We start from the raw sequence: 25,542 nt of genomic DNA on the forward strand, positions 1-25,542 counted from the left end.
TGGAGCAAGGCCCCAGATTAGCTGGTCAGACTCAGAAGACTTAGCTCTGCCACAGTCTCCCTGGGTCACCTTGGGCAAGTCACTCTGACCATGCTGTGCCTCGGTTTCCCATCGCTACGATGTGAGAAGAAGTGGCACTTGGAGTCTTATGTTGGGCATCTGCACCACAGACCAAGTTCTAGGAGACAGAGCTGGCTTCCCATAGGCAGAGGAGCCGTGATACCCATGGTTACCTTCGCCCAACCCTGTCCATTATACCCCCTGAAGCCAAACTTTACCTGTTCAGGTTGAGCTTTTTCGGTGACTATTCTTCATGAAGATGAATTGTGTGTGCATGTGTACATTCATGTACATGTGTATATGTACATATATATTTGTGCACATATATGTACATATGTGTATGCGTGCTCATGATTTTCTGAATATTCCAGCTCCCCAGGCCATACTCCCCAGCCTCAGTGAGTGGCCCACACTAACCAGCCTCTGCCCCCAATTCCAATACCTCTTAGCCTAGGGGGAGGTGTTCAAGACCTAGGAGCAATGGTGTTCTCCCCTAGGGAGAGTCAGGAGTTCAAGACAGAACAAGGAGCAATGGTCTCAAGTTGTGGTGGAGTTTTAGGTTGGATATTAGGAAAACCGTTTTCACTAGGAGGGTGGTGAAGCATTGGAACAGGTTACTTATGGAGGTGATGGAATCTCCTTCCTTTTTTATGGTCAGGCTTGACAAAGCCCTGGCTGGGATGATTTTAGGGTGACCAGATGTCCCAATTTCATAGGGACAGTTCCGATATTTGGAGCTTTTTTTTCATATGGGCTCCTATTACCACCCCGTCCCAATTTTTCACACTTGCTATCTGGTCACTCTAAATGATTTAGTTGGGGATTAGTCCTGCTTTGAGCAGGGGGTTGGCCTAGATGACCTCCTGAGGCCCCTTCCAACCTTGATACTCTATGATTCTAAGTCTCGCCTCATTTGCTGACTGGTAGTGATACTTCTGTGACCTGCACTCCCTTATTCCTAAGACTCCTGGGATAGAACACAAGTCCCTAGTAGGGCAGACTCAAGTCTCATCCACTTAGCCACATTATTTCTCAGAAGTAATGTGCCAGGTCCATGTGCTTGGTTATTGCTCTCTAACCACTAGACAACATTCCCCTCCCAGAGCCAAGAACAAAATCCATGTAAGCAGAGTCAGGATAAGCTCTACACTGATATCTGGTGGTGAATTATGGTGAGTGTGGAAAAGAATTTCAGGGGCTGATCTTGTTTGCATAGGCACACCCACCCCGCCTAGCATAGCCCACGGCAGCCTAAAATGGTCACTTTGACAGCTGTGGGATCCCCATTTCTCTGCTATTGGGGCAGGAGGAATAAAGTGTTGTTACCCTGATTATGTGAATGAAGGACTATGAAACTGTTTTATGACAGAGGGTCTCACCATCAACTAAGTAGCACTCACTAGACAAGGGACATGGGTTCCAAAACCCAGTGAATTGAGAGAGGTTGGGGATAGGGGTGTTGCCTGATGGCATGGGTCTCCTTTGAGAGTCTGGTGCATCAATTACACTCCCCTTCTTCCTCCACTGTTGAATAGCAGAGCTAATTTTGATTCCATTGGGAGTCTAGCTAGAGGCTGCTGAGCTGAATTCACTTTGGGCTGATGGTGCACCAGCAGTGGGGCTCCTCTACTACAAGCTGAAATCACTAAGAGAGCTAAAACTACTCAGCTGAGATCACTAAGTGCTGTATTAACTGGTGGGGGAGCTTGAAGATATATTGCTAAGTGGCTGACAGAGCAGTTTGCAGGATGGTTGGAGTGGTGAGTGGAGTGGAGCTGAGCAGTTTGTGGGGACAGCTGGAGTGGTTCATGGCATGGCTCGTGGAGCCGAGTAGCGTGTGGGATGATTGGAGCGGCCCACAGGACAGTGAGTGGAGCAGAGCAGAGCGGAGCAGTTTGTGGGGATGGCTGGAGGAATGGAGTGGAGCGGCTGGAGGAGCAGAGCCATTCATGGTGAAGGCTGCAGAAGGCCTCCATCGAGAGGTGGGGCAGTCGGCCTCAGACCCCATAAGGTGCCCCTTAACTCCCTGTGTGCCCCCCCCCCCAATTCCATCCAGGCTGGAGGGGTAAAACTCTGCAGATGAACTTTTGAACTCTGGGGCGGCACTGACCAGGGACAGAGATCTTTTGCTCATGGTTTGTGTTATGAATCCTGTTTGTGGTGTTTCCCCAACATGATGCCGCGTTGTTTCCCTCCTTTATTAAAAGGATTTTGCTACACTCAGACTCCGTGCCTGCGAGAGGAGAAGTATTGCCTCCTAGAGGCGCCCGGGGGAGGGGGGTGGTATGTAATTGTCCCAGGTCACTGGGTGGGGGCTCGAGCCGGTTTTGCATTGTGTTATTGAAATGGAACCCCTGGCTACTGAACCCGCCCCTTGTTACTGCCAACTCAGAGGGGCAGAAGGGTTACATACAGATAAGAGACTCCTTTACTGCACCACCTTGATTCATCCCAGAGCACTCTCCATCCAGTGCAGTGAATGAGGTAGGGGTCCTCTGGAAAACTAGTATGCAATCATATCATTAAAGACTGTATCGGCATGCATATGCCCAAGGGGGCCCAATTAAGGTTGCATGGACAACTTTAATTCTTGCACTACCATTGCAGCTGGGTTGGTCCCAGGACAAGGTGGCTGAAGTAATATCTTTTATTAGACCAACTCCTAAATCAGACCAAATAGTTAAAGTTTGACAAAGTTATAAGCAACTGAAAATATGGTTTTATATCAGAAAGAGTTAGGAGACCCTAGTGCTAGATATCACTTAACTGTTCTGACAGTAATTCTGGGATTCTAACATATTCTCCTAGTTACGTGCTTCCTGCAGGGTTTGCACCAGTTTCAGCAAAGTGCTGGTCAGCTGAAGCATTCTCACTGCTGTAATAAAGAAGGGATACCAGCTCTGAGTACCTTGTAGAAGGCTGATCTTTTGGTCGGGGTGCCTGTTGAGCTGTAGCTTGTCCTGCGGTGGTTGGCTGGTCATGTGTCAGGCTGGAAGGTGTCATTAACCACAGCAATGCAGAGGGTTGTTTTGCAGGGACTGTTGAATGCTCAGCAATTGCTGGTAACTATGAAGCTACTCGCTGGCTGGCTAAGTGTGGTTCTCAATACAGAATGAAATGAAGTAAACACACCAGCATATGAATCCATGAGTGTTTGGTTACCAGACACTGCTGTGGATCACTAGGTAGTGTCACAAAGCCCTGCAGAGTGGACACGCCCTGTTACTGCTCCAAAGGAACGACACTGCTATTTGTGTCATTTGTTCCATTGTCTTTGGTTTTAGTCTCACTTCCCCGCTCCCCATTCCTCTCTCCTCCATTTTCTTTCGGCTCCTTCCTCTTCTCTCTCTCTGGGGTGGGCTCCGGGGCAACAGATTCCTCCTAAAAGTGGGGGGGCCATATAGCCATGCCTCCTCCATGGCCCCACCTCTGCTCCTCCTCTTCCCCTGAGGCCCTGCCCCCTGGCCAAGCCGGAAGCCAGAGCTGGGCTGGGGAGTCTGGGCCCATCCACCTGCCCAGGGTGGTGGGGCCTGAGAGCAGCCCCTACCTGTGTCCCTGCCCTGCAGCATGTAGGGTCCGTGGCTACCGACAGCTGCCTGCACAGCTGTTACCCGACCCGGCTCTGCTTTCCAGCCTGGCTGGGGGGCAGGGCCTTGAGGGCTGAAGAGCCACAGCCAGGCCATGGACCCTCCATCTGCCCTGCACAGGGAGCCTGGAGGGTGGGGACATGGGCTGGGGCTGCGTTTGGGCCCCTCCCCCACCCTGGGCAGGTGGAGGGTCTTCAGCTCCCCACAGCTGCCCAGGCTCCCAGGGCTGCTCTTACCTGGGCTGGGCTCCAGCTTCCGGCCTGGCACGGGGCTGGGCCTGTGGTGAAAAGTGGGAGGGCCATGGCCTGTTGGCCCCCTTCCTCCCGTTTGGTGCCCCTAGGTGGGCTCCCATCCCCCTAACCTTGCAGAAATCCCTGCTAACCATGGGAACCCATCAGAGCCCCTCCTTTGTAACAGGAACCCCTGGAGTCACTGGAAACTGACAAGTTACAAGTGTTATCTGTTCATCATCCTGACCCATATCAGATGCTGGGTTCATCTCTTCCCAGGGCTGCTGTGGGTGTGTCATGCCCTTCTCACTTGGGGTCAGGATGGAACAAAAGGTGTTAGCATTAAGGACAAAAGATGGAGTTGGTTTTGGGGCCGGTTTTGTTCAACATCTTTCTTAATGATCTGGATGATGAGATGGATTGCACCCTCAGCAAGTTCACAGATGACAGTAAGCTGCGGGGAGAGGTAGATACACTGGAGGGTAGGGATAGGGTCAAGAGTGACCTAGACAAACTGGAGGATTGGGCCAAAAGAAATCTGATGAGGTTCAACAAGGATAAGTGCAGAGTCCTGCACTTAGGACGGAAGAATCCCATACACTGCTACAGACTAGGGACCAAATGGCTAGGCAGCAGTTCTGCAGAAAAAGACCTAGGGGTTACAGTGGACGAGAAGCTGGATATGAGTCAGCAGTGTACCCTTGTTGCCAAGAAGGCCAACAGCATATTGGGCTGCATTAGTAGGAGCATTGCCAGCAGATTGAGGGAAGTGATTATTCCCATCTATTCGGCACTGGTGAGGCCACATCTGGAGTACTGCATCCAGTTTTGGGGCCTCCACTACAGAAAGGATGTGTGAAAATTGGAGAGAGTCCAGTAAAGGCAAAGAAAATGATCAGGGGGCTGGGGCACATGACTTCTGAGAAGAGGCTGAGGGAACTGGGCTTATTTAGTCTGTAGAAGAGCAGAGTGAGGAGGGGATTTGATAGCTACCTGAAGGAGGGTTCCAAAGAGGATGTATCTAGACTGTTCTCAGTGGTGGCAGATGACAGAACAAGGACCAATGGTCTCAAGTTGCAGTGGGGGAGGTTTAGGTTGGATATTAGGAAAAACTATTTCACTAGGAGAGTGGTGAAGCACTGGAATGGGTTCCCTAGGGAGGTGGGGGAATCTCCATCCTTAGAGGTTTTTAAGGCCCGGCTTGACACAGCCCTGGCTGGGATGATTTAGTTGGGGGTTGGTCCTACTTTGAGCAGCGGGCTGGACTAAATGACCTCCTGAGGTCTCGTCCAACCCTGATATTCTGTAATTCTATAAAGGAGGTTTATTTAAGTATATTAGGAACAAAAAGACTCCTGACAATGGCACTGGTCCATTGCTAGAGGGAAATGGTAGAATTATCAAAAATTACAGGGCCGCCCAGAGGATTCAGGGGGCCTGGGGCAGTGCAATTTTGGGGGCCCCTTCCATAAAAAAAAGTTGCAATACTATAGCATACTATATTCTTGTGGGGGCCTCTGCAGGACCCAGGGTCTGGGGCAAATTGCCCCACTTGCCCCCCCCCCGTCCCCTCTGGGCGACCCTGAAAAATTATGCCATAAAGACAGAAGTGTTCAATAAATATATCTGTTCTGTATTTGGGAAGAAAACTGATAATGTAGTCATATCACATGATAATACTCTTTCCATTTCACTAGTATCTTAGGAGGATTTTAAACAGAAGCCACTAAAGTTGGACATTTTAAAATCAACAGGTCCAGATAACTTGCATCCAAGAGTTTTGAAAGAGCTGGCTGAGGAGCTTGCTTGACCACTAATGTTGATTTTCAATAAGTCTTAGAACACTGGGTAAGTTCCAGAAAACTGAAAGAAAGCTAACGTTGTACTAATGTTTAAAAAGGGTAAATGATAACCTGAGTATAGGCCTATTAGGCTTACATCCATCCCAGGCAAGATAATGGAGCAGGCGATATGGGATTTGATTAGAGTAATGTAAAAGAGAGTAATGTAATTAATGCCAATTAACATGGGTTTTTGGCAGTAGCTCTCAACATTTCCAGACTACTGTACCCCTTGCAGGAGTCTGATTTGTTTTGCGTACCCCAAATTTCACCTCACTTAAAAACTACCTGCTTACTAAATCAGACATAAAAATACAAAAGTGTCACAGCACACTTGACTGAAAAATTGCATACCTACTCATTTTTACCATAGAGTTATAAGATAAATCAACTGAAATATCAATATTGTACTTACATTTCAGCGTATAGCATATAGGGCAGGATAAACAAGTCATAGACTGTATGAAATTTTAGTTTCTACCAACTTTGCTAGTGGTTTTTGCGTAGCCTGTTGTAAAACTAGGCAAATACCTAGATGAGTTGATGGACCCCCAGAAGACCTCTGTGTATCCCCAGGTTTACGGAAAATAGTTCCTGTCACACTAACTAAATATCTTCTTTGATGAGATTACAAGTTTAGATGATGACGGTAATAATTTTGATATAATAGAGTTAGACGTCTGAAAGGCATTTGACTTGGTACCGCATGACATTTTCATTAAAAAACTACAAAGATGCAAAACTAAAATGGTACACATGAAATTAATTAACAGCTGGTTAACTAATGAGTCTCAAAGTGTAATTGTAAATTGGGAAGCATCATTGCACCATGTGTTTCTAGTGGAATCCTGCAGGGGTCTTTCTTGGCCCTAGGCTATTTAACATTTTTATTAACGACCTCGAAGAAAACATAAAATCATCATGGATAAAGTTTGTAGATGACACAATGATGGAGGGCATGGTAAATAATGAAGAGGACAGGTTTCTGACACGGAGCAATTTGGATCACATGGTAAGGTTGGCCCAAGCCAACAATGCGCATTTTAATACGGCTGAATGTAAATGGATACATCTAGGGACAAGGAATGTCATTCACACTTACATCATGGGAGAGCTCCTGCTGGAGCCTCAGGCCCTAAAAATTGCCCCCTGGGGAAGCCAGGCTGACCCGGTATGGCATACCGGCTTACTTTCACCTGCGTATACAGGAGCCAGACTAGATGATCACAATGATCCCATCTGGCCTTGAAATCTATTAATCTATGAACCTGCCTCACTCAGACGGGAAGGGAACTTGTGAGAGAACTGGAGGAGGCAGCTGCAGCAAGTGGAATTACAGAGAAGCCAGGGAGGGTGAAATCCTTCTCCCTGCTCTATGTGGCAGGTGCAGAGGTGCTGGAGATCTACAGTGAGCCCCAGTGGGAGTGTGAGAGGACTGCAAACCTCTCAACAAAGCCATTCAGCAGTGCCCAATATACTGTGCCCCAGGCCAGAACGTCACTCAGGAAAGGCACAGTCTCTTCACTAGAGGCTGGCGGCCACATGAGCCCCTGGAGCACGTCACAGATGCACGAGTGTTGCCATCTCTTGTGATTTTATGGTGAGTCTTGTGATGTTTGATGTTGTTACTGAAGCACCAGATCCTGGAGTTCTGTGATTATGGGAGAATTTCCGCTTTCATTTTTAAAAAGTGATTTTCTAGTCCCCTGGTTGCAGAGAAAAGCTGGAAAATGGGCTCCCCCAAGTCCAGCAGGTAAACAGAGACCCCAACTTACAATTTTGTAAAAGTCTCATGATTTGGGGGGTCTGGCTTTGTTATTTTGGAGCTCAGGGGGCTGGCAAATCTGCTGGCCTATGTAATAAAGCTAAATCTTGTGAAATGAAACAATTAACAGATGAACTAATCAGTGGCCATATTATTTGAGGTATAACTGATAACAAGGTGACCAGGATATAACCTTTGTAGCCCTGACCATGGCAGGTGGCTGGGGCCAGGAAATAAAGATCATACTCCAGTGTGTGGCACCCTTATCCCCTTCTAAGCCAGGGGTCAGCGAGTCCTGAGGGCGCGACATGGGGACAGCACCAGTGAGGAGACAACCTTGCTGCCCCCACAGCCAGCAGCGAATGCGGAAGCAGCTCTCCTCAGGGCCATGCGTCCCCCTGACACGAGCTCCCTCAGCTCGTCACTCACCTAGACCCGAGGTGAGACGGAAGGCCTGTCAGCAGAGGTGTTGGGGCCACAATGGACCTGAGGACGGGGCTGGCATAGCAGACCTCACTGCAACTAGGTGCTATGATTCCCAGCTGGGCAGACAGACTCGCACTAGCTCAGCGTGCAGACCACACCGTTCTTTTTAATTCACTAGCTCGAGCTAGTGGTGTGGGCTGGGTGCTTCACGCCCATCTGCAGTGCAGACGTACTCTCAGAGCACTGAGACCTCAAGGGTGGCCCCAGCCTGACCTCTGCCACCCCCAAGGGGACGACTCTTCATTTCCCCAGTAGCCTGCCTGCTGCCTCACCCAGCAAGCCCTGTGCCCCAGTCTTCCTTAGCAGAGTCCCACTGCCCATTCCAGACTCCTGCGTTCCCAGGCCAAAAGGGTCACTGCGACAATCTAGCCTGGCCTGCTATATAACATAGGCCAGAGACGTGCCCCACAGTCATTCCCAGAGCAGAGCTTTGAGAAATACAGCCTGTCTTCACTGAAAAACAGGCAGTACCTTTGATTACACCTGGGGATTACAGTGGATGAGAAGCTGGATATGAGTCAGCAGTGTGCCCTTGTTGCCAAGAAGGCTAACAGCATATTGGACTGTATTAGTAGGAGCGTTGCCAGCAGATCGAGGGAAGTGATTATTCCCTTGTGTTTGGCACTGGTGAGGCCACATCTGGAGTATTGCGTCCGGTTTTGCCCCCCACCTCCCCTACTACAGAAGGGATGTGGACAAATTGGAGAAAGGCCAGCGGAGGGAAATGAAAATGATCAGGGGGCTGGGGCACATGACTTACGAGGAGAGGCTGAGGGAACTGGGCTTGTTTAGTCTGCAGAAGAGAAGAGTGAGGTGGGATTTGATAGCAGCCTTCAACTACCTGAAGGGGGCTTCCAAAGAGGATGGAGCTTAGCTGTTCTCAGTGGGGGCAGATGACAGAACAAGGAGCAATGGTCTCAAGTTGCAGTGGGGGAGGTCTAGGTCGAATTTTAAGAAAAGCTATTTCAATATGAGGGTGGTGAAGCACAGGAATGGGTTCCCTAGGGAGGTGGTGGAATCTCCTTCCTTAGAGGTTTTTAAGGCCCGGCTTGACTAAGCCCTGGCTGGCATGATTTAGTTGGGGTTGGTCCTGCTTTGAGCAGGGGGTTGGACTAGATACCTGCTGAGGTCTCTTCCAACCCTGATATTCTATGATTCTATGAATCCACCACAGTCTCTGATAAACTGTCCCAATCAGCAATCAGGCCCAGGCCCAGCAACTGGGGAGGTGGCAGAGTGTGTGGGAAGAACAGGCTAGGAGCGGGGTGCGGCTCTGGAGGGGGGGTCGTGGGGTGTGTGTGGAGCAAAGGCTGGGAGTTGGGTGGGGCTCTGGAAGAAGGGACCTGGGGTGTGTGGAGAGCACAGGCCGGGGGTGGGGCTCCAGAGGAGGGATGTGGGGTGTGTGTGGAGCACAGGCCGGGGGTGGGGCTCCAGAGGAGGGATGTGGGGTGTGTGTGGAGCACAGGCCGGGGGTGGGGCTCCAGAGGAGGGATGTGGGGTGTGTGTGGAGCACAGGCCGGGGGTGGGGCTCCAGAGGAGGGATGTGGGGTGTGTGTGGAGCACAGGCCGGGGGTGGGGCTCCAGAGGAGGGATGTGGGGTGTGTGTGGAGCACAGGCCGGGGGTGGGGCTCCAGAGGAGGGATGTGGGGTGTGTGTGGAGCACAGGCTGGGAGTTGGATGGGGCTCTGGAGGGGGGGATGTAGGGTGTGTGGGGAGCACAGGCCGGGGGTGGGGCTCCGGAGGAGGGGATGTAGGGTGTGTGGGGAGCACAGACCGGGGGTGGGGCTCTGGAGAGGGGGATGTAGGGTGTGTGGGGAGCACAGACCGGGGGTGGGGCTCTGGAGAGGGGGATGTAGGGTGTGTGAGGAGCATAGGCCAGGGGTGGGGCTCTGGAGGGGGGGATGTGGGGTGTGTGTGGAGCACAGGCCGGGGGTGGGGCTCCGGAGGAGGGATGTGGGGTGTGTGTGGAGCACAGGCTGGGAGTTGGATGGGGCTCTGGAGGGGGGGATGTAGGGTGTGTGGGGAGCACAGGCCGGGGGCAGGGCTCTGGAGGGGGGGGTGTAGGGTGTGTGGGGAGCACAGGCCGGGGGCAGGGCTCCGGAGGAGGGATGTGGGGTGTGTGGGGAGCACAGGCCAGGGCCGGGCCGGGGCTCTGAATGGGGGGACGTAGGGTTTGTGGGGAGCACAAGCCATGGGTGTGTCTCTAGGTGGGGATGTGGGATGTATGGGGAGCACTGGCCCGGGCGAGTAGTTCAAGACAAGTGTTGCTACTGTACCAGGCCTGCACCCCTGATGCTGGAACCCCCTGATCCATCCCCTGCCCCATGCCCCATAGCTGCCTACAGCGTCTGTGAACGAGCTGCCGCAAGGCGTGGGCCACAGGCTCAGCCCACCTTCATTGGATGGGGAAACGAGACACAGCACAGCAGGGCTTGGAGCAGCTGCAGTTTAATGTAGAAAATCGCACTCATTTATTAACATTTCACATCGGCAGGAAGATCACAGCCTGGCCCCCGTCTGTGGAAGGGGGCTCCCATGTCACTCTGAGGCACAACCCCCTTCCAGCACTCTCCTGGCATCCCAGTGCCCCTGCTTGCACCACCCATCCTCCTCCTGGCACTCCCAGCCCCAGAGCCAGCCACTCTGCTTGTCATCAGCAGAGCTCTGCCCCATGCTCCAGCTCTCGGGGGCAACCTATGGGTCTCCACTGGGGAAGCAAATCAGCCACACCTACGGGGGGGGGCCCTTCCCAGAGGCGAGCCCTGGAGCTGCCTGGTCTAGTCTGTATAATTGGGAGCCAATGTCAGGCCACAGGATGTGCCCGGTGCCTCGTTGGGTGCCTGTTGCAGTGGCTTTGCCCCTCCCCAGGGATGGTAGCCCACGAGAGCTGTAGCCAGCTGACTAATCTGGACAGCCTCCAGGCTGTCCCTGTTGCAGTGGTCAGGGTGCAGCTGACCTGTTCCAGACTCAGCCGGAGCGAGACATGGGCGGCAGCCGGCTCCCAGGGAGGGTGTGCGCCACCAGAGGAAGCACCTTTCCTTTCTGCTCTTGCTCAACCTGCCTGGCTCTGCTTCCACCTCCCAAACCGGTTTGCCCAGCTGGGCCACTGACATCCAGTCCCCAGCCCTGCCCCTCCTGCGGGTGCCATTGACACAGAAATCACAGGTGCAGCTAAACAAATACAGGCCTGAGAATGGGTCAAAGCAGAAACACACAGCACGGGTGGGCCGGTGGGAAACAGCTGCCTGCTCAGCAGCCCAGCCCCTCAGGATGGGCCATCGGAACCAACCACTGTCTGACGGATACTAAGAGCAGGCCAGAGCCCTGTCTCCACTCGGAGTGTTGGCCAGTATGGCTCTATCGGTACTGCCGTGGGGGCAAACCTCCCAAGGGAGCTGCAGCTTGTCCAGCAAGGGTGCTGCAGCCAATACAGCTTAGCATGGCTCCCTGAGAGAAATCAGCTATGCCAGCAAAGGACATTTTTGCTGGTATTCCTGAGCCTACTCTGCAGTTTCTGTCAACACAGAAATGTGGTACAAATCACACCCCTACGTGACACTGCGCTACCAGCAGAAGTTTCTAGTGTAGACCTGACCAGAGCCACCAAGAGCAAGACAGATTCCCTAGAGAGTGAGACAGAGACACGCACTGAACGACAACACTGCCAGTCGACAGGCACACACAGAAACCCAGAGACACACCCAGAGACACAGACAGAAACGCAGCCACGGAGACATGACGCATGCCCAGCCTGAGACACTGACAGACACATGGACACACAAAGGGGCCCTGTTGCAGTTTCACTCTAATGAGCTAGTCTCAGAGTGAAAGCTCCTGCTTTGACCCCTGTGCAAGGGCCCGTCCGAAACGCCAGCACCTGCTGGAGACCCGAATTCTGGTACTGGAAGGAGGCCTAGCGGCCCCCACCCTTCCCTCAGGCACTGCAGAGGAGGAATGGCAAGGCCTGGGCCTCGCTGCGGCTTTCCTTCCTCACTGCTCCCAGGGAGGACCTGCCCTGCCCCAGCATCATCTCTGTCCCCCTGAAGCATGGCGCTGCCAGAGTAGTCAGGGACGGTTTCTATCTATTCTCCATTTTAACTTGGATTAAAGAACCAGCTGAAATCTCAAGGGAAACAGAGAAGCAACTGCAACCTCTCTTACTACCCTCCCCCCCCGCCCCCGCCCATATCCCCCAGTGCACCCCTCCCCCTCCCCCACCTCCCCCTCCTGAGTGGGCACAGGTGATGCCAGAGCTGCGAGGGGGCTGGCTGACAACGCCGGAGCTAGCCGTGCCGTGGGGAGATCCCAGCAGAGCCCTGACTGGCAGCCAGGTCCAAGCCCGGGCTGGCTTCGCTCAGGTGACCTTGGGGAATCCAGGAGATCTCTGTGCACTGGCACAAACAAGTTGCAGTGGCAGATTCTTAGCACTGGGGCCCGTGCAGCCACTCACCGGCTGCACCTGTCAGCCAGGGATGTGCTGAGGGCGTGTCTGAGCAGCCAGCCAGCCCTGGCACCGTGGGGCTTCTGCTTTCAGGAGGCTGAGCCGCTCCGCCAAGGCCCCTGCCCATGGAAAGGCCACAGTCTTCTCCTCAGGGAAGCTCCTTGCCAGCTTCTGTCTGTGTTCAGCCATCAAGTCCAGGGCCACAGGGGCAGAGCTGGGCTCAGGCAGAGGCACAAGGTACAAGCAGAGCAGTGGGCTGGATCTGGACAGGATGGCAGCTCCTTGATTGTCTTGCTGGAGTGGGAGGGGTGGCCCCTGGGGTGGTGGAGGCACGGAGCATGTGCGGTCCCTAGACGTAGTTGCTGGCTGGCACCGAGCGAGTAGCCGTGTACTTGGCAGAGTAGGGTTTCTCATTCCGGGGGGGGCAGCTGCAGCAGAGCAGGGCCCCCCCGATGAGCAGGAGGGCAGATGCAGCCCAGCCGATGTACAGGGAGGCCCCCAGCTCTCTCTTCTGCGCCTCGGTGACCATAGGGTTGTAGAAATCCCGGATGATGTTGTTGGCTGACCAGGAGACAGGGATGAGGATCATGATGCCAGCAATGATGAAGATGATCCCAGAGACAATCATGATTTTGGCTTTGGCAGAAGCGTCCTCCACGCAGTTGGTGCATTTCCCTCCAATGATGGCCAGGAGGAGGCCAAGCACGGCCAACACAATGGCGATCACCACCAGGGCACGCGCCGCCTGCAGGTCCTGGGGCAGCGCCAGCATGGAGTCGTAGACCTTGCACTGCATCTGGCCCGTGCTCTGCACCACGCAGTTCATCCACAGCCCCTCCCAGATGATCTGAGCCACCACAATGTTGTTCCCGATGAAGGCTGTCACCCTCCACATGGGGAGCCCACAGCACAGGATGGTGCCCAGCCAGCCAATGACAGAGAGGGCAATGCCCAGAACCTGCAGCCCCATCGAAGCCATCACTCCCTGCTCTCTGCCTCGCACAAGCCCAGACAGAGCTGACTGGCGTCCCTGGAAGCGAAGGTGCAATGCTCCACGGCTGGACCATTTGGAGAAGTTATATGCCTTTGCAGTGGGTGGAGTTTCATCCCCCTTGCTCCATCCACTTTGCACAGACAAAATGTGTAAAACTGGTTCCCCAGGATTCCTGGGCTCTGCATTCTCACCACAGCAGTGGTGCTCCAGGACAGATTACTGAGGGACCAGCTCTCACGCCCTGCCATGGAGTCTGCTCCCAGGGGCACACAGCTAGGCGACCTTACACCTCCCTCCATTTGTCCTAAATTAGGATTTTACCCATCTTTGCTTAAGTTCCATCTGGAAAAAGCCCCCCAGGTAATGCGGGGGGGAAGCAGGCTCTGCAGGTGGAGGGGAGGAAGCTTGCAGAGAGGGTCTAAGTCAGTGGTTCTCAAACTTTAGTACTGATGACCCCTTTCACACAGCAATCCTCTGCGTGCATCCCCCATTATACATTTAAAACATTGTTTTTAATATATTTAACACCATTATAAATGCTGGAGGCAAAGCAGGGTTTGGGGTAGAGGCTGACAGCTTGTGACCCCCCCATGCAATAAACTTGCGACCCCCTGAGGGGTCCCGACCCCCAGTTTGAGAACTCCTGGTCTAAGTGCTGGAACAGGAGTCTGGGCTCTGTTCCCACCTCTGCCACTGATCCACTGTGTGATTTTGGCCATGTCGTGCCTCAGTTTCCGCCCCTTGTAGAATGGCGCTCCCGGGGGTCGCTGCTGTTATAGGGTTGCGCTCTCCACAGCTGTCACTGATTACCTTCTATGCCCCTCCCCACTGGGCAGCCCCTCTTCAGCACAGCCCACTGTGGTGTGTACTGCTGGGAGCCTGTCACCTGGTTCCGCCCAGTCCCAGCAGACAGAGCACAAGCTGCTGTCCTCGTTTGTACCAAGGCTGGTTGTTGACAGCATCCAGATATGAATCAGGCCTCAGGGATGTGGTGTCCACAGTGTGTCTGGCCCTGCCAATCACTGAGAGCCCCAAACCGGTCTGAGCTGCTGGCTGCTGCAGGATTGCCAGAGAGGAAGGGCTGGGCAGATCCCAGTGAACAAGCACTGCACACAAGAGCTTTCTGTGGACTGTCATCACACAGCATCCCTCCCTCTCTCTCTCCTCCCCAGCACAGCAGTGTCACACAGGTGCCTGCAGCCATCACACCACCCTGCCGTCCCAATCACTGACTCAGCCCAGAATGCTGCTGGGAGGCCATTTCTCAGCATCCCTGCCCAGAGAGAGGCTGAGGGAGGAACAGACAGACTGGGGCAGGGAGCGGTGCAGACTGGCCTTTTGCCCTGGGGTGTCTGGGGCTGATAGCTGGGCTGTAGCAATCTCTTGGGTCTGTACACCTGGCTGAGAAACCCTTGCTATCAGGGCAAAGGCGCAGGAGATCACGGGCCTGGCCCAGGAGGGGTGTTGGGGAGCCCAAGACAGATCTACTTCCCCACGCCACCCCAGGTAACAATGGGTCCATGTCATGGGGTGCGCTCATTGGGAGCACAGCTAGTTCCTGCTGACTCACAGCCTTAGCTTGGGCTGGGACACAAACGGGATCTTACGCTGCTTCCGAAGGGAAATCCACTGCAGAAGAGACAGCTGGGCCCCAAGCTTCACAGCCCTGCAGAGCCACCAGCTGGCAATGGAGAAGTCACAGGTACTTGGGGGGATAGAAGACAATGGAGAAATGGTCTCTCTTGCCCGTAAATCTCTATCCATCCCCAGACAAACCCCTCTAGCTAGCTAGGCATTTCTGCACACCCATCGCTGTGGTTTCGAGGCAGCCATGACCACTGCCCAGACCCAGAGAGTGAAAAATGGGCAGTTCCTGGGAGAACGCCAGGAGCAGAGTCCTGAACCCTTGGTCCTTCCCAGAGACCAGCACGACACCAGACCAGGCATGCACCCAGTGGCCACTCATGCCAAGTATCTCATCCAGAAATCAGAGCCTACCCACTGAGAAGAACCTCCCCCATGCCCCTGCATCTCACCATCCGGGAGGAACTGTCTGGGAATGGCAGGACAACAGGACCCAGTGCCCCCAGCTCCCTGAATTCAGCCTAGCGAGCAATGGGGATCACAGATGCTGCAGGAAAACAGCAGAGTATCCTTGTGAGGAATGGGGATCCTGCAGTGTGGGAGGAGACCCCAAGGAACAAACTGTGAGCTCCAGCTTCTCCTCAAGGCCCAAGGCTAGGGCAGTGTGACAGCATGGAGACCAGAGACTTATCTAGACAACAAACAAAAGCCCAACAGTTAAATCACCTTAGTTATTGTCACCTCCACTGTGATCCTTCCACAGCCACAGTTCTCCTGATGCTCCCCTTACGTCACCACCTGGATACAGATGACTGACATGCATTTAGGGACTCAGGAGTAGCAGGCAGAGACTATCAAGAGGAACTCTTATAAGCAGAGCAAAGGCATATCACCTTCTTTAGTAGCCTAATGGAAAATTCACAATAATATAAGCCCAGAAAGCATGAGTTCTAGTCATCTACTGATGGCTGTTAATATTGCTGGACACTTCGCTACCCTTATTAGGCATCGCACTGTGCCTTGGGGACAACTATCACTTATGTGTTTAACAGATAAGGTACCTGAGAAAAGGTCACATCAGATACAGCTTGGAACAGAACCCAGGCCTCTAACACAACAGATGAAGCAGGCACATTCATTTTGCCACTCAGAAGGTCTATATCAGCACAGTACTTTCTGTAACCCACATTAACCCAGTCTGGCTTGGTGTCAACCCCTAGTGACTAGATGACATAAAGAGGTTTATGAATGCAACTGCTTCCACGCTAATACAGTTTAAGCAATAAAGGCTTCTGCTTGTACATACAGAGAGTTAGGGGTCAGTCAGCCAGATGACCCAGACAAAGGCAGTGCTGCAATTGACTATGTTGTCTAGGCCGCGTACTGCCTGCTTGGTAATAACATGGGAGGACGCCATGCTTGCAAAACTAACCTCGCTCTTTCTTAAGAGAACTATTTAGAGAGCTGCTGCAACTGACACTCTAGCCATGTGCACGCAGACAAGTTCCATGCAGGCGGCTACACTCACTATAGCCAGGAGACCACTGTGGGCACCCACTGGCTCACATACTTGCTAACAGCACACTCCTCTGGCCCATCAGGTGCTTCTCTAAGTGAAGTAGAAGCTGGGTTGTAGAACTGAAAGTTAGATGTTCAAACTCTGGATATCCCATATAGTGCTGAAAAAATATGCACAAAGAAACCTGCAGAAATTGTTGGATTAGTGTAACACTTCTTTACTTGGAAGTGAATTTGGATGTTATCTTAATACACGTTTTGCTGTTGCATTGTTAGTGTTTGTATTGTGGTTAATGGGAGCTGCACTTTAAGAATAGGGTGGGACACTTCATTGTAGACTGTTTGAGAAGGATGGCAGCGTGTGGGAGATTTTACCTGTTTGTCTGGAAAGGGGAGATGGGGCCTGTGTAAGATCCAAACAGGTCAGAACTTACTTTTCCTGAAAACAGTCTCATTCATGAAGATAAGTGCTCATGGGGGAACTGATGGCCTCAGGACACTGCTAATGAGTACAGAGCCTGAATCCTGCCCTGCTCAGCACTGTTAAACCTTGTTCCCATGTAATGGCTGTTTGGTGAGTCCTAGTTCCTGCCCCTAGACCACAAACTCACTATTTTATGCTAGGGGTGGGAGTCTCAAGGGGGACTCGGGTGCTTAACTGCCACTCTCTAAACAGGGGAGGGGGTAGCTCAGTGGTTTGAGCATTGGCCTGCTAAACCCAGGGTTATAAGCTCAATCCTTGAGGGAGGGATTTGGGGCAAAATCAGCACTTGGTCCTGCTAGTGAAGGCAGGGGGCTGGACTCAATGACCTTTCAAAGTCCCTTCCAGCTCTATGAGATAGGTGTATCTCCATATTTTATTTTATTTATTTTACCTCTCTCTCAGGGAGTAAAACTGGTACTGACCCTGAACCCCAGCTTTGTCCTAGCTCCTGGTTCTGATTCAGAAAAAAAATGTGTGTTCCCAGTTAAAATAAAAGGTCTGAATTTGTAACATTGACAGACTCCACTAGTCAGGATCAAACCTGGAACCTCTGTAGCTTATTGCATGAGCCTCTACCACATGAGCTAAAAGCCACCTGGGCCTTAGCTAAGGCTGAAGCAGACTCATTAATCTCTCTCTCAGCACCACTAGAGAGGACAGAGCACCACACCCAGGAGGTGTGTGGGTTACACATTTTTTAGCTCCATATTTTAAAAAACTGTGATCTTATTTTCATCATAAAACAAGACAACAAAACAGGAGCAGTGGAGGCTCCTAAGAGCTACAAAATCTTGCAGCTAACAATAAAAAAGAAATTAATTTGTCGTTCCGTTCAAAATGTAGCTCCTTTACTGGATCATTAAGTCAGCAGTTCAGGGGATCTCTAGGAAGCATTTTGTCATAAGATGAATCTCTTTAATAATCCTCCCAAAACCTTCTAATTCTGGGACACACACAACCACCACATGTACGAGTATGTCCCCCACTTCCCCACAATCCTCCAGCACAGCGCCTCTCTAGTAGCAAAAATAGGACGGATCTGACCTGCCATCTTCACAGTTATGATTTTTGGGCATAGTGATAAAAAAATGATGGAGCTTGTTAATAACAATGATGCTATAGACAGCCAAACAGGCAAGAATCCTAACTCAGGCCTAAGCCTTTGAACATGTCAAACAGCAGGTGCTGTTTGCGTCACACTGAGGATGCTGTATGAATAACAGCTGACTAGCCAGGCTGAACCACAAACTTTTGCAAGGTTGTGAAGTAATTTCCTCTTTTACCTCCTCTTCTATTTTAGATGCTTTATGCTTATAGAATCATAGAACATCAGGGTTGGAAGAGACCTCAGGAGCTCATCTAGTCCAACCCCCCTGCTCAGAGCAGGACCAACTCATTTGTACTAAAGCTATAATAGATCAAACTATATATTGGATACACCGGGGGGGCTGAAACAATTTTTATAGTGGGTGTGCTGATGATGGAAACCATGTGTTTGGTGTTTGTTATTACTACTTCATGCCGGGGGAGCGGCAGCACCCCCAGCACCACTGGGATACGTTATTCTACGGTATAATAGGCCAGGAACGAAGGTGTGGTGGTGCCTAACTCCTCGGTGCCCTGCCACCCAGTGGAATTTGCAGCCCCAAGCTAGGCACCCACAGTTGGACCCACAAGAGGAATTAGGTGCCCAACTGCCACTTTAGGTGCCTAAACCCAATTTTTGGATCCTCAAAACCCTGGCTAAGAAGCTGCCTAACCCTTTAAGCACCTGAAAGCTCCAGGACCTAGATCCACAAATGCCAAATCCCTAAGCGCCGACGTGTCTGCCTCTAGACCCGTACACTGTTTGGACATTGCTCTCCTGCCCAAGCCCCAGCGCGATCCACAGAGCAGGAGAAGAGGGGCGCTCCTCCATACATCGCATCCATGGAGATCATCCCACACCCATGCTCAGAGGCGGCCTGCCGAATCAGGTCCCATGCATACTCTAGCAGGTGCCTACCTTATAAGCTTTAGCCTAGTGGTTAGCACCCTCACCTAGAATGTGAGAGACTCAGGTTCAATCCCCACTCTGCTGGGTGGGAAGGATTTGAACAGGGGTCTCTCACCTCCTAAAAGAGTGCAGTAATCACTGGCCTACAGGGTGTTTTGATTGAAGGAAAAGGGCCCCTTAATCTCTTCTGTGGGAGCTGTTCCACTTTGGATAAATACAGTCACAGAGAGAGACTGAGCCTGTAGACCAGGCAGCCTCTGTGGGAGGCCCAGGTCCACTCCTTCTGCTCCAATGACTCTTCAATTATTTATCCAAACTGGAGCAGCTTCACCAGCAGACTAGCCCATAGCCCTGTAGTTAGCACCCACTCCTAGGAGTCCTGTTCAAATCCTTTCTCCTCTCTTGCAGAAGGGGACTTGAACCTGGGTCTCCCATATCCCAGCTGAGTGCTCTAATCACTGGGTGAAAAGTTACCAGGCAGGTGGCTCTTCCTCCAGCTCTTTCTTGAGGCAGGTGCCTAACTCATTCTGACAAGGAATGACTGAGGGAACATCAACACCGCAATAAAAGCCCCATGGCACGACCGCAGCTGACTTGGGCCCGCAGGGCTTGGGCTCTGGGGCTATAAAATAGCAGTAGAGAGGTGTGGGCTCTGGCTGGAGACCAGGTTCTGAAGCCCTGGCTGGGGGGAGAGTCTCGGAGCCCAGGCTCCAGCCTAGGTCCAAATGTCTGCACTGCAATTTTTAGCTCTGCAACCCAAGCCCTGTGACCTCAAGTCAGCTGAGACTCGGTGCCATGGGTGTTTTATTATAGCCTTGACATACCCATAGACACCTACGCTACCAGACTCCAGGGGAGGGGTTCTCGGCTGTGGATCACAAGTAGAGATAGGCACCTCCCTGCAGCCTGGAGTATGGTACCAAACTCCGAGGAAGGAGCGGGGCTTAGGAAACATCCATCTCATCACCATCTCCCATTGGCTAACACTGGCAGATCCTCGCCCAGCGTGCTGGCTTTGGTGACTTGCATTCTGAGGTGCCTCTCACTCCCCGTGCCTTGTAGAGGGAGCCTAGGTGCCTAACCCAGGCTTTCTGGGTGTCATGGAGTGTGGGGGAGTCTGGTCTGGCACCCCTCTTCCTGGGACCCACAGTGACTCTCAGCCAGCCAGTAAAACAGAAGGCTTATTGGACAACAGGAATGCAGGTTACAGCAGAGCTTGCAGGCACAGTCAGGACCTCTCAGTCGAGTCCTTCTGGAGTTTCAGGGTGCTTGGATCCCAGCTTAGGATACCCTGAATGCTCGCCCCACCTCTCCCCCCCCAGCCCCAAAACCAAACTGAAAACTAAATGCCCTCCTGCCGGCCCCTTCCTTTGTCTAGCTTCCCGGGCAAAAGTGTTGACCTCCCATCCCTCTTGCCTAGCTGAGGTTACAGGCTCAGGTATTGTCCATCCCCTAAAGTCCTCCCCTGCTCTCCCATCCCCCATGCAGACAGCCCCTACTGCATCACAGTGGGTCACAGTGGTTTGTTCCTGTGATCTTCTAAATGCCGAAATGCTGAGTTTTGCAACGCTCCAGTCCTACTGGGGATCCGGGCCTGGTACCTAACTCCCAGCTGGGAATGCCGCTAGGCGGCAGGATACCTAACTGTCAGGCATGACAATACCTGTGCGGATCTAGGCCCTGAAGGGCTCAGTGTGAGAAGGGGAGCTGCAGGAAGCAGGCTGGCTCCTGGGGCTCCCCTGGCCCCAGGAGATGGGCTGCAAGGCCAGGGGAAGAGTGCCCAGGAGCAGGAGAGTCAGGCAAAGAAGCTGCTGGGCCTAGGTAAAGGTAGTTATTGGATCTGTGCTGAGCTGCTTTGTTTGGGGGTTACCTGTCAGCGCAACCCATAAAGGGTGCCCTGAAGAAAGGGCCTGTGCAGACCCTGGCACACACACCAGCCAACTACAAGAAAGAGAACTAATTTTAACAAAACTACATCTCACGAGGCATTGATTTTGCATTAAAGGAGCTGACACAGCCCCGTGTCATGCTGAAGCTGTATGACTGGCAGTTGCACCGAGAGTCTATTGCATGTGGGGCTCCTACTAACCTTATTAACGAGGTTCAGGGACTAATCCAGGACAGGCACAGAGATGCATACAGCTGTTTTGTGCTATTTCATTAATTGCTCTCTCCTGCTGGTGATGACCAAGCAAATGAGTCAAATGACTTGACATTGCTGCAGGACAGAGCCATCCAGGAGTGTGAGGAGACTTTCCAGAAATACTGACTTCAAAATGGACATGTCTGCAGACAGCAAAGAGTGCTAATGGAAAGAGCATGCAATTGCATAGAGCTGGCCAAAGGAGCTCACCACAGGGCCCAGGGAAGGTAACTTGCGGAAGTAGGCTGGAGCCATGAAGAATTGGCCAAAGGAGCTCACCACAGAGGGGCCCAGGGGAGGTAACTTGCGGAAGTAGGCTGGAGCCATGAAGAGTTGGCCAAAGGAGCTCACCACAGAGGGGCCCAGGGAAGGTAACCTGCGGAAGCAGGTTACTGACTGGAGATGAGCCAGTGGGTATTCAGCGGATGGCCCAACATGTACTATACAAACTGATACGGCACAAAATATTTTGCACAAAGAAACTGGAATTATCCAGAGACAAAGTGGCAAGAAGCCATAAAGGAGAATGAGGAGAGAGGACAAAACTCATCTTCTGGTTTGACATTTCAAGCTTTCCCCAGAGGCATGAATGAAAACGAAGTTTTGTTCAATATGTCACTACCTGAAGTTGAAACATCTGGACAAGAGAGACTGTTAACAGGACTGTCGTCCCCTGGCCAGCAAGTGTGCCCTCTGTTGGGTAACAACTAAGGATACTTTGGCGCCTAACTGCCCCACTAGGGGCTCAATCCAACATTCAGATGCCACTGGCATCCTCAAAACCTCCACTGACCTACTGCCTAACCTCACCACACCTCACTTACTATCTGTTGGTGGACATGGGCAAAGATGCCTAAATACTGATGCCACCCCACAGCTAACAAGCTGCTTTGAGCCCTTGCTCATGCTGACACATCAACTGGCTTCTCAGATGAAATATTCCTCACCCGCCTCCACAGCAGAACTCAATCTGGTAGGTGTTCTCAGACCATGCCTACAGGATCAGGCCCTGCACAAAACTGCCAGGGGCAGGCAAACTGGTCGTTCTTCAGGCTCACATGTGTGCACACACTCTCAGGACAGCCAGTAGCCCAGCAATTTAGGGCACACCTTGTTTAAATCCCTCCTCTTCCTGATTTGGAGCAGGGACTTGAACCTGACTCTCCCACGTCCCAAGTGAGTGCACTGGGCTACAGGATCACTCACACACTCACTCTGGGCCAATGAATATTTCAATAGTTATAGGAAATGGAATGGCTTCAACAAGTCAGATTAACAGAGACACGTGCCAGAACAGTCAAGAGCCTGGCAGTTCGGGCACTTGCCTAGGAGAGCTGCATTCATGGCCTTGCTCAAAATCAAGCAAAGGAGGGACTGCCAGACTGGGAATCCTAATAAAAAAATAGGCCTCTGGCCTGACTGCCCGGGATCAATGGGAGCTAGGTACCTAAGTACCTTTATGAATCTGAGAGCTAAGCCCTGCCCCTCTCCTCAGCATTTCCTATTAGCCGTCTTAGCCAGCCCCCCACTCCGCAAGCTTCTGAGAACCCGTCTTACATACCTGGTTCTCCCCACACACAGTATCATGGAGCCGTTAGCTTAAATCAGGGCTCAGAATCCCACTAGGCAGCGGGACGCCTAAGAATTCCGTGTTGCAATGCCATAAGTTCCTTTCTGAATGTAGCTCCTCTGTCTTTTAAAGTCCTATCTGGGGAGACCTCTGCAAAATTCAGAAAAGAGTAAGACTCCAACTATCCTAACGCCTTGAGTGACTCACCTGAATGAACTCTGATCTAACTCAAGAACCGGTCATTGCAACAGTGAAGCTAAGCTGGAGAACCCACATTCATACCAGTTCCAACTGATAAGTAGCAGAACAACTTTTATTCATGTGACGACTTGGTCATGTTAGGCTAACTGCTTCTCAGAAAGTATGTACCTTTATTAAAACCCTCTGAATGACTCAAATGTATGTGCACTTGTATTTCACTAACAAGTTTAGTCTTAGTCATTTACAAGTCATGCTGATTCATTATGTCAGTTGAGAGTGCTAGGACAAGAGAAACTCATCACTCTAGCTCAGCCTAATAATGATGTAATTGAAAGCTGGGCTTCATTACAGCAAAAGTTACTGTGTCAAATCCTGAGTGTTTTAAAGACGTCAACCTAAAAATTACACAGCTTTCAAGAGAATTAGACAAAAAGAAGAAGACACTTTGAATTGGCTTATAAACTAAAGATTTTCCCACTATTGCTGTGAGTAATTCATCTTTTTATGAAGAAACAAACAAGAAAAATTACAAAAAAAAAACCAATAAAAATGATTTGACCACTATTTGAACCTTTGGTTAAAGTGGCATAAGAACCTGCAGCACTGGTGAAATTCCAGAGAAATTAGAACAGCTTCATAATTATGACATGCATATTACAGTTTGGGCTTAGTGTATGACAGTCTTGTGCATGGGTAAGTGGCAAAGTATTGCTCTGAGTCATGGGCAAGGTCATTCTGAACTGAAAACTAACATTCTTTGATAACGAAGTCATTTGTCTAAAATTCTAAATCCTGCCGTAAAATTGTTAGGTGAAACTGACAAGAGCAGTTCCATAATTCCACTGGGATATAATATTGATGGGAAGTAAATACGGAGCTGTAATTAAGGATCCATAATTCCGTGCTGGAACCACACTCACTTGCACCAGACTAGTACAGAACTAGGACAAATGTTATCTTTGTAACAAGGTTATGATAAGACCTTAACTGAGTCATCGTCTCTTGACAATTGTAATTTTTCAAGTTAAATTCCATTTTGACATTGTAAATATTACCAGCCAACCATCTGACTTCTGCTTTTTGTAATTTCTTATTAGCCACCACACCTTTTAAAACAAATACTCCTCAAAGAGTTATATAAATTCTCCAGTTTGTAATTTAGCTAAGGAATACAGATCCAAAGAACAGTGAGAAATCTAGAGAAGGAACTGGCAAGTTAAAGCGTGTCACCAATGTGCATTACATATGCCCACGCTCTCTGTCTCTCAGTAGTAGAGAGGGCCACTGGCATGGTGGGCTCCAGCCGTATCGGCCTCTGGCATGGAGCACTGTGGTTGGCGTGGGCCCTTGACCTGGAGCATGCTAGTGCCACAGGAACGCCCTCGGTACTGTCCTTCTGCATCTAGCAGTCAGAGGCCTGAGCCTCCCTTGCTTTGCAATGTAGCCCTTGTGCAGGGTCCCCAGGAGAATTCTGAACAGCAGGGAAAGTTTCCTTCCCAACACCCCTCTCAGTTCAGCAAACCTTCCCCTACAGAGGCAGCTCAAGGGGCCCTCTGGGGAAGCAGGCACTGGCCTCCTGCTGTTGCACAGCACAAATTGCAGGGCTCCGGGGAGGGGTCTCTGGCTCATGTACACACACCCTAGTGCAAGATGGCAGACAGGCAGTCTGTTGTTTTTTGCATCCTACCCCGCCTGCTCTCCTCGCCAAGACAGGAGCTGCCATTGATGCCAAGAGCTGATTTACCTGCTCTTGAAGAAGGGCCCTCATGAGATACTCAACAACAAAGCATCTGTGTGTTCTGGATGGGAGAGGATCTAGCAGCCCAGCTCCTGAAACACAATCAGACAGGAAGTGTTTACAGCCCCTGCCCAGAGGCACATTTTCAAATCCTTTAATAATTCTTGTGGTTCTTCCTGGACCCTTTCCAATGTAGCAACATTCTTCCTGCATTGTGGGCACAAGAACTGGACACAGGATTCCAGCAGTGGTCGCACCACTACCAGATACAGAGGTAAAATAACCTCTCGACTCCTAATCAAGATTCCCCTGCATTAGCCCTTTTGGCCACAGCATCACACTGTGAGCTCATGTTCAGCAGATTATCCACCACAACCCCCACATGCTTTTCAGAGTCGCTGCTCCCACAATACAGCCTGTCATGGAGGGTGGGGGAGTCAGGGCTCTGCACCCTCCACTTCCTGCAATTGACCATGACTCTCAGCCAGCCAGTAAAACAAAAGTTTTATTAGACGACAGGAACGCAGTCCCAAGCAGGGCTTGTAGGTACAGACAACAGGACCTCTCAGTCGGGTCCATCTTGGGGGACAGGGAGCTTAGACCCCAGCCCTGGGGCACTCCCCCCATTTTCCCAGCCAGCTCTGAACTGAATACCCCCCCAGCCCCTCCTCTGGCCTTTGTCTCTTTCTCAGGCCAGGAGGTCACCTGATCTCCTTGTTCTCCAACATCTTCAGTTGGCTCCTTTGCAGAGGAAGGGCCCAGGCCATCAGTTGCCAGGAGACAAGGTGTCGGCCATTCTCTGTGCAGACACCATCACGCTGGCCCTCTAAGGCTCTGCAACAATCACACGCCCTTATCCCACCACCTAGATACTTAAGAACTGCATAGGGGAAACTGAGGGACC

General features: G+C 51.5%; 3 protein-coding genes across 4 annotated transcripts in view; 1 reads left to right on the top strand and 2 right to left on the bottom strand.

The window, feature by feature from the left end:
- LOC127037470 (claudin-3-like) overlaps nucleotides 1-25,542 on the top strand; it is a 134,986-nt gene that overhangs the window by 77,414 nt on the left and 32,030 nt on the right. The gene's annotated exons all lie outside the window — the stretch shown is intronic.
- Nucleotides 1-25,542, bottom strand: part of LOC127037469 (claudin-4-like) — a 30,133-nt gene that overhangs the window by 1,218 nt on the left and 3,373 nt on the right. The window contains exon 2 of the mRNA XM_050929228.1: nucleotides 24,645-24,730. The gene's annotated coding sequence lies outside the window, so the exon portion shown is untranslated. The remainder of the gene's footprint in view (nucleotides 1-24,644; nucleotides 24,731-25,542) is intronic.
- LOC127037471 (claudin-4-like) lies at nucleotides 12,200-13,445 on the bottom strand. Its single transcript, XM_050929231.1, has one exon. It carries the CDS (start codon nucleotides 13,387-13,389, stop codon nucleotides 12,760-12,762), a length of 630 nt encoding a protein of 209 aa, XP_050785188.1. The 5' UTR covers nucleotides 13,390-13,445; the 3' UTR covers nucleotides 12,200-12,759.

The sequence above is a fragment of the Gopherus flavomarginatus genome, chromosome 19 (assembly GCF_025201925.1).
Source record: "Gopherus flavomarginatus isolate rGopFla2 chromosome 19, rGopFla2.mat.asm, whole genome shotgun sequence".
NCBI lineage: Eukaryota > Metazoa > Chordata > Testudines > Testudinidae > Gopherus > Gopherus flavomarginatus.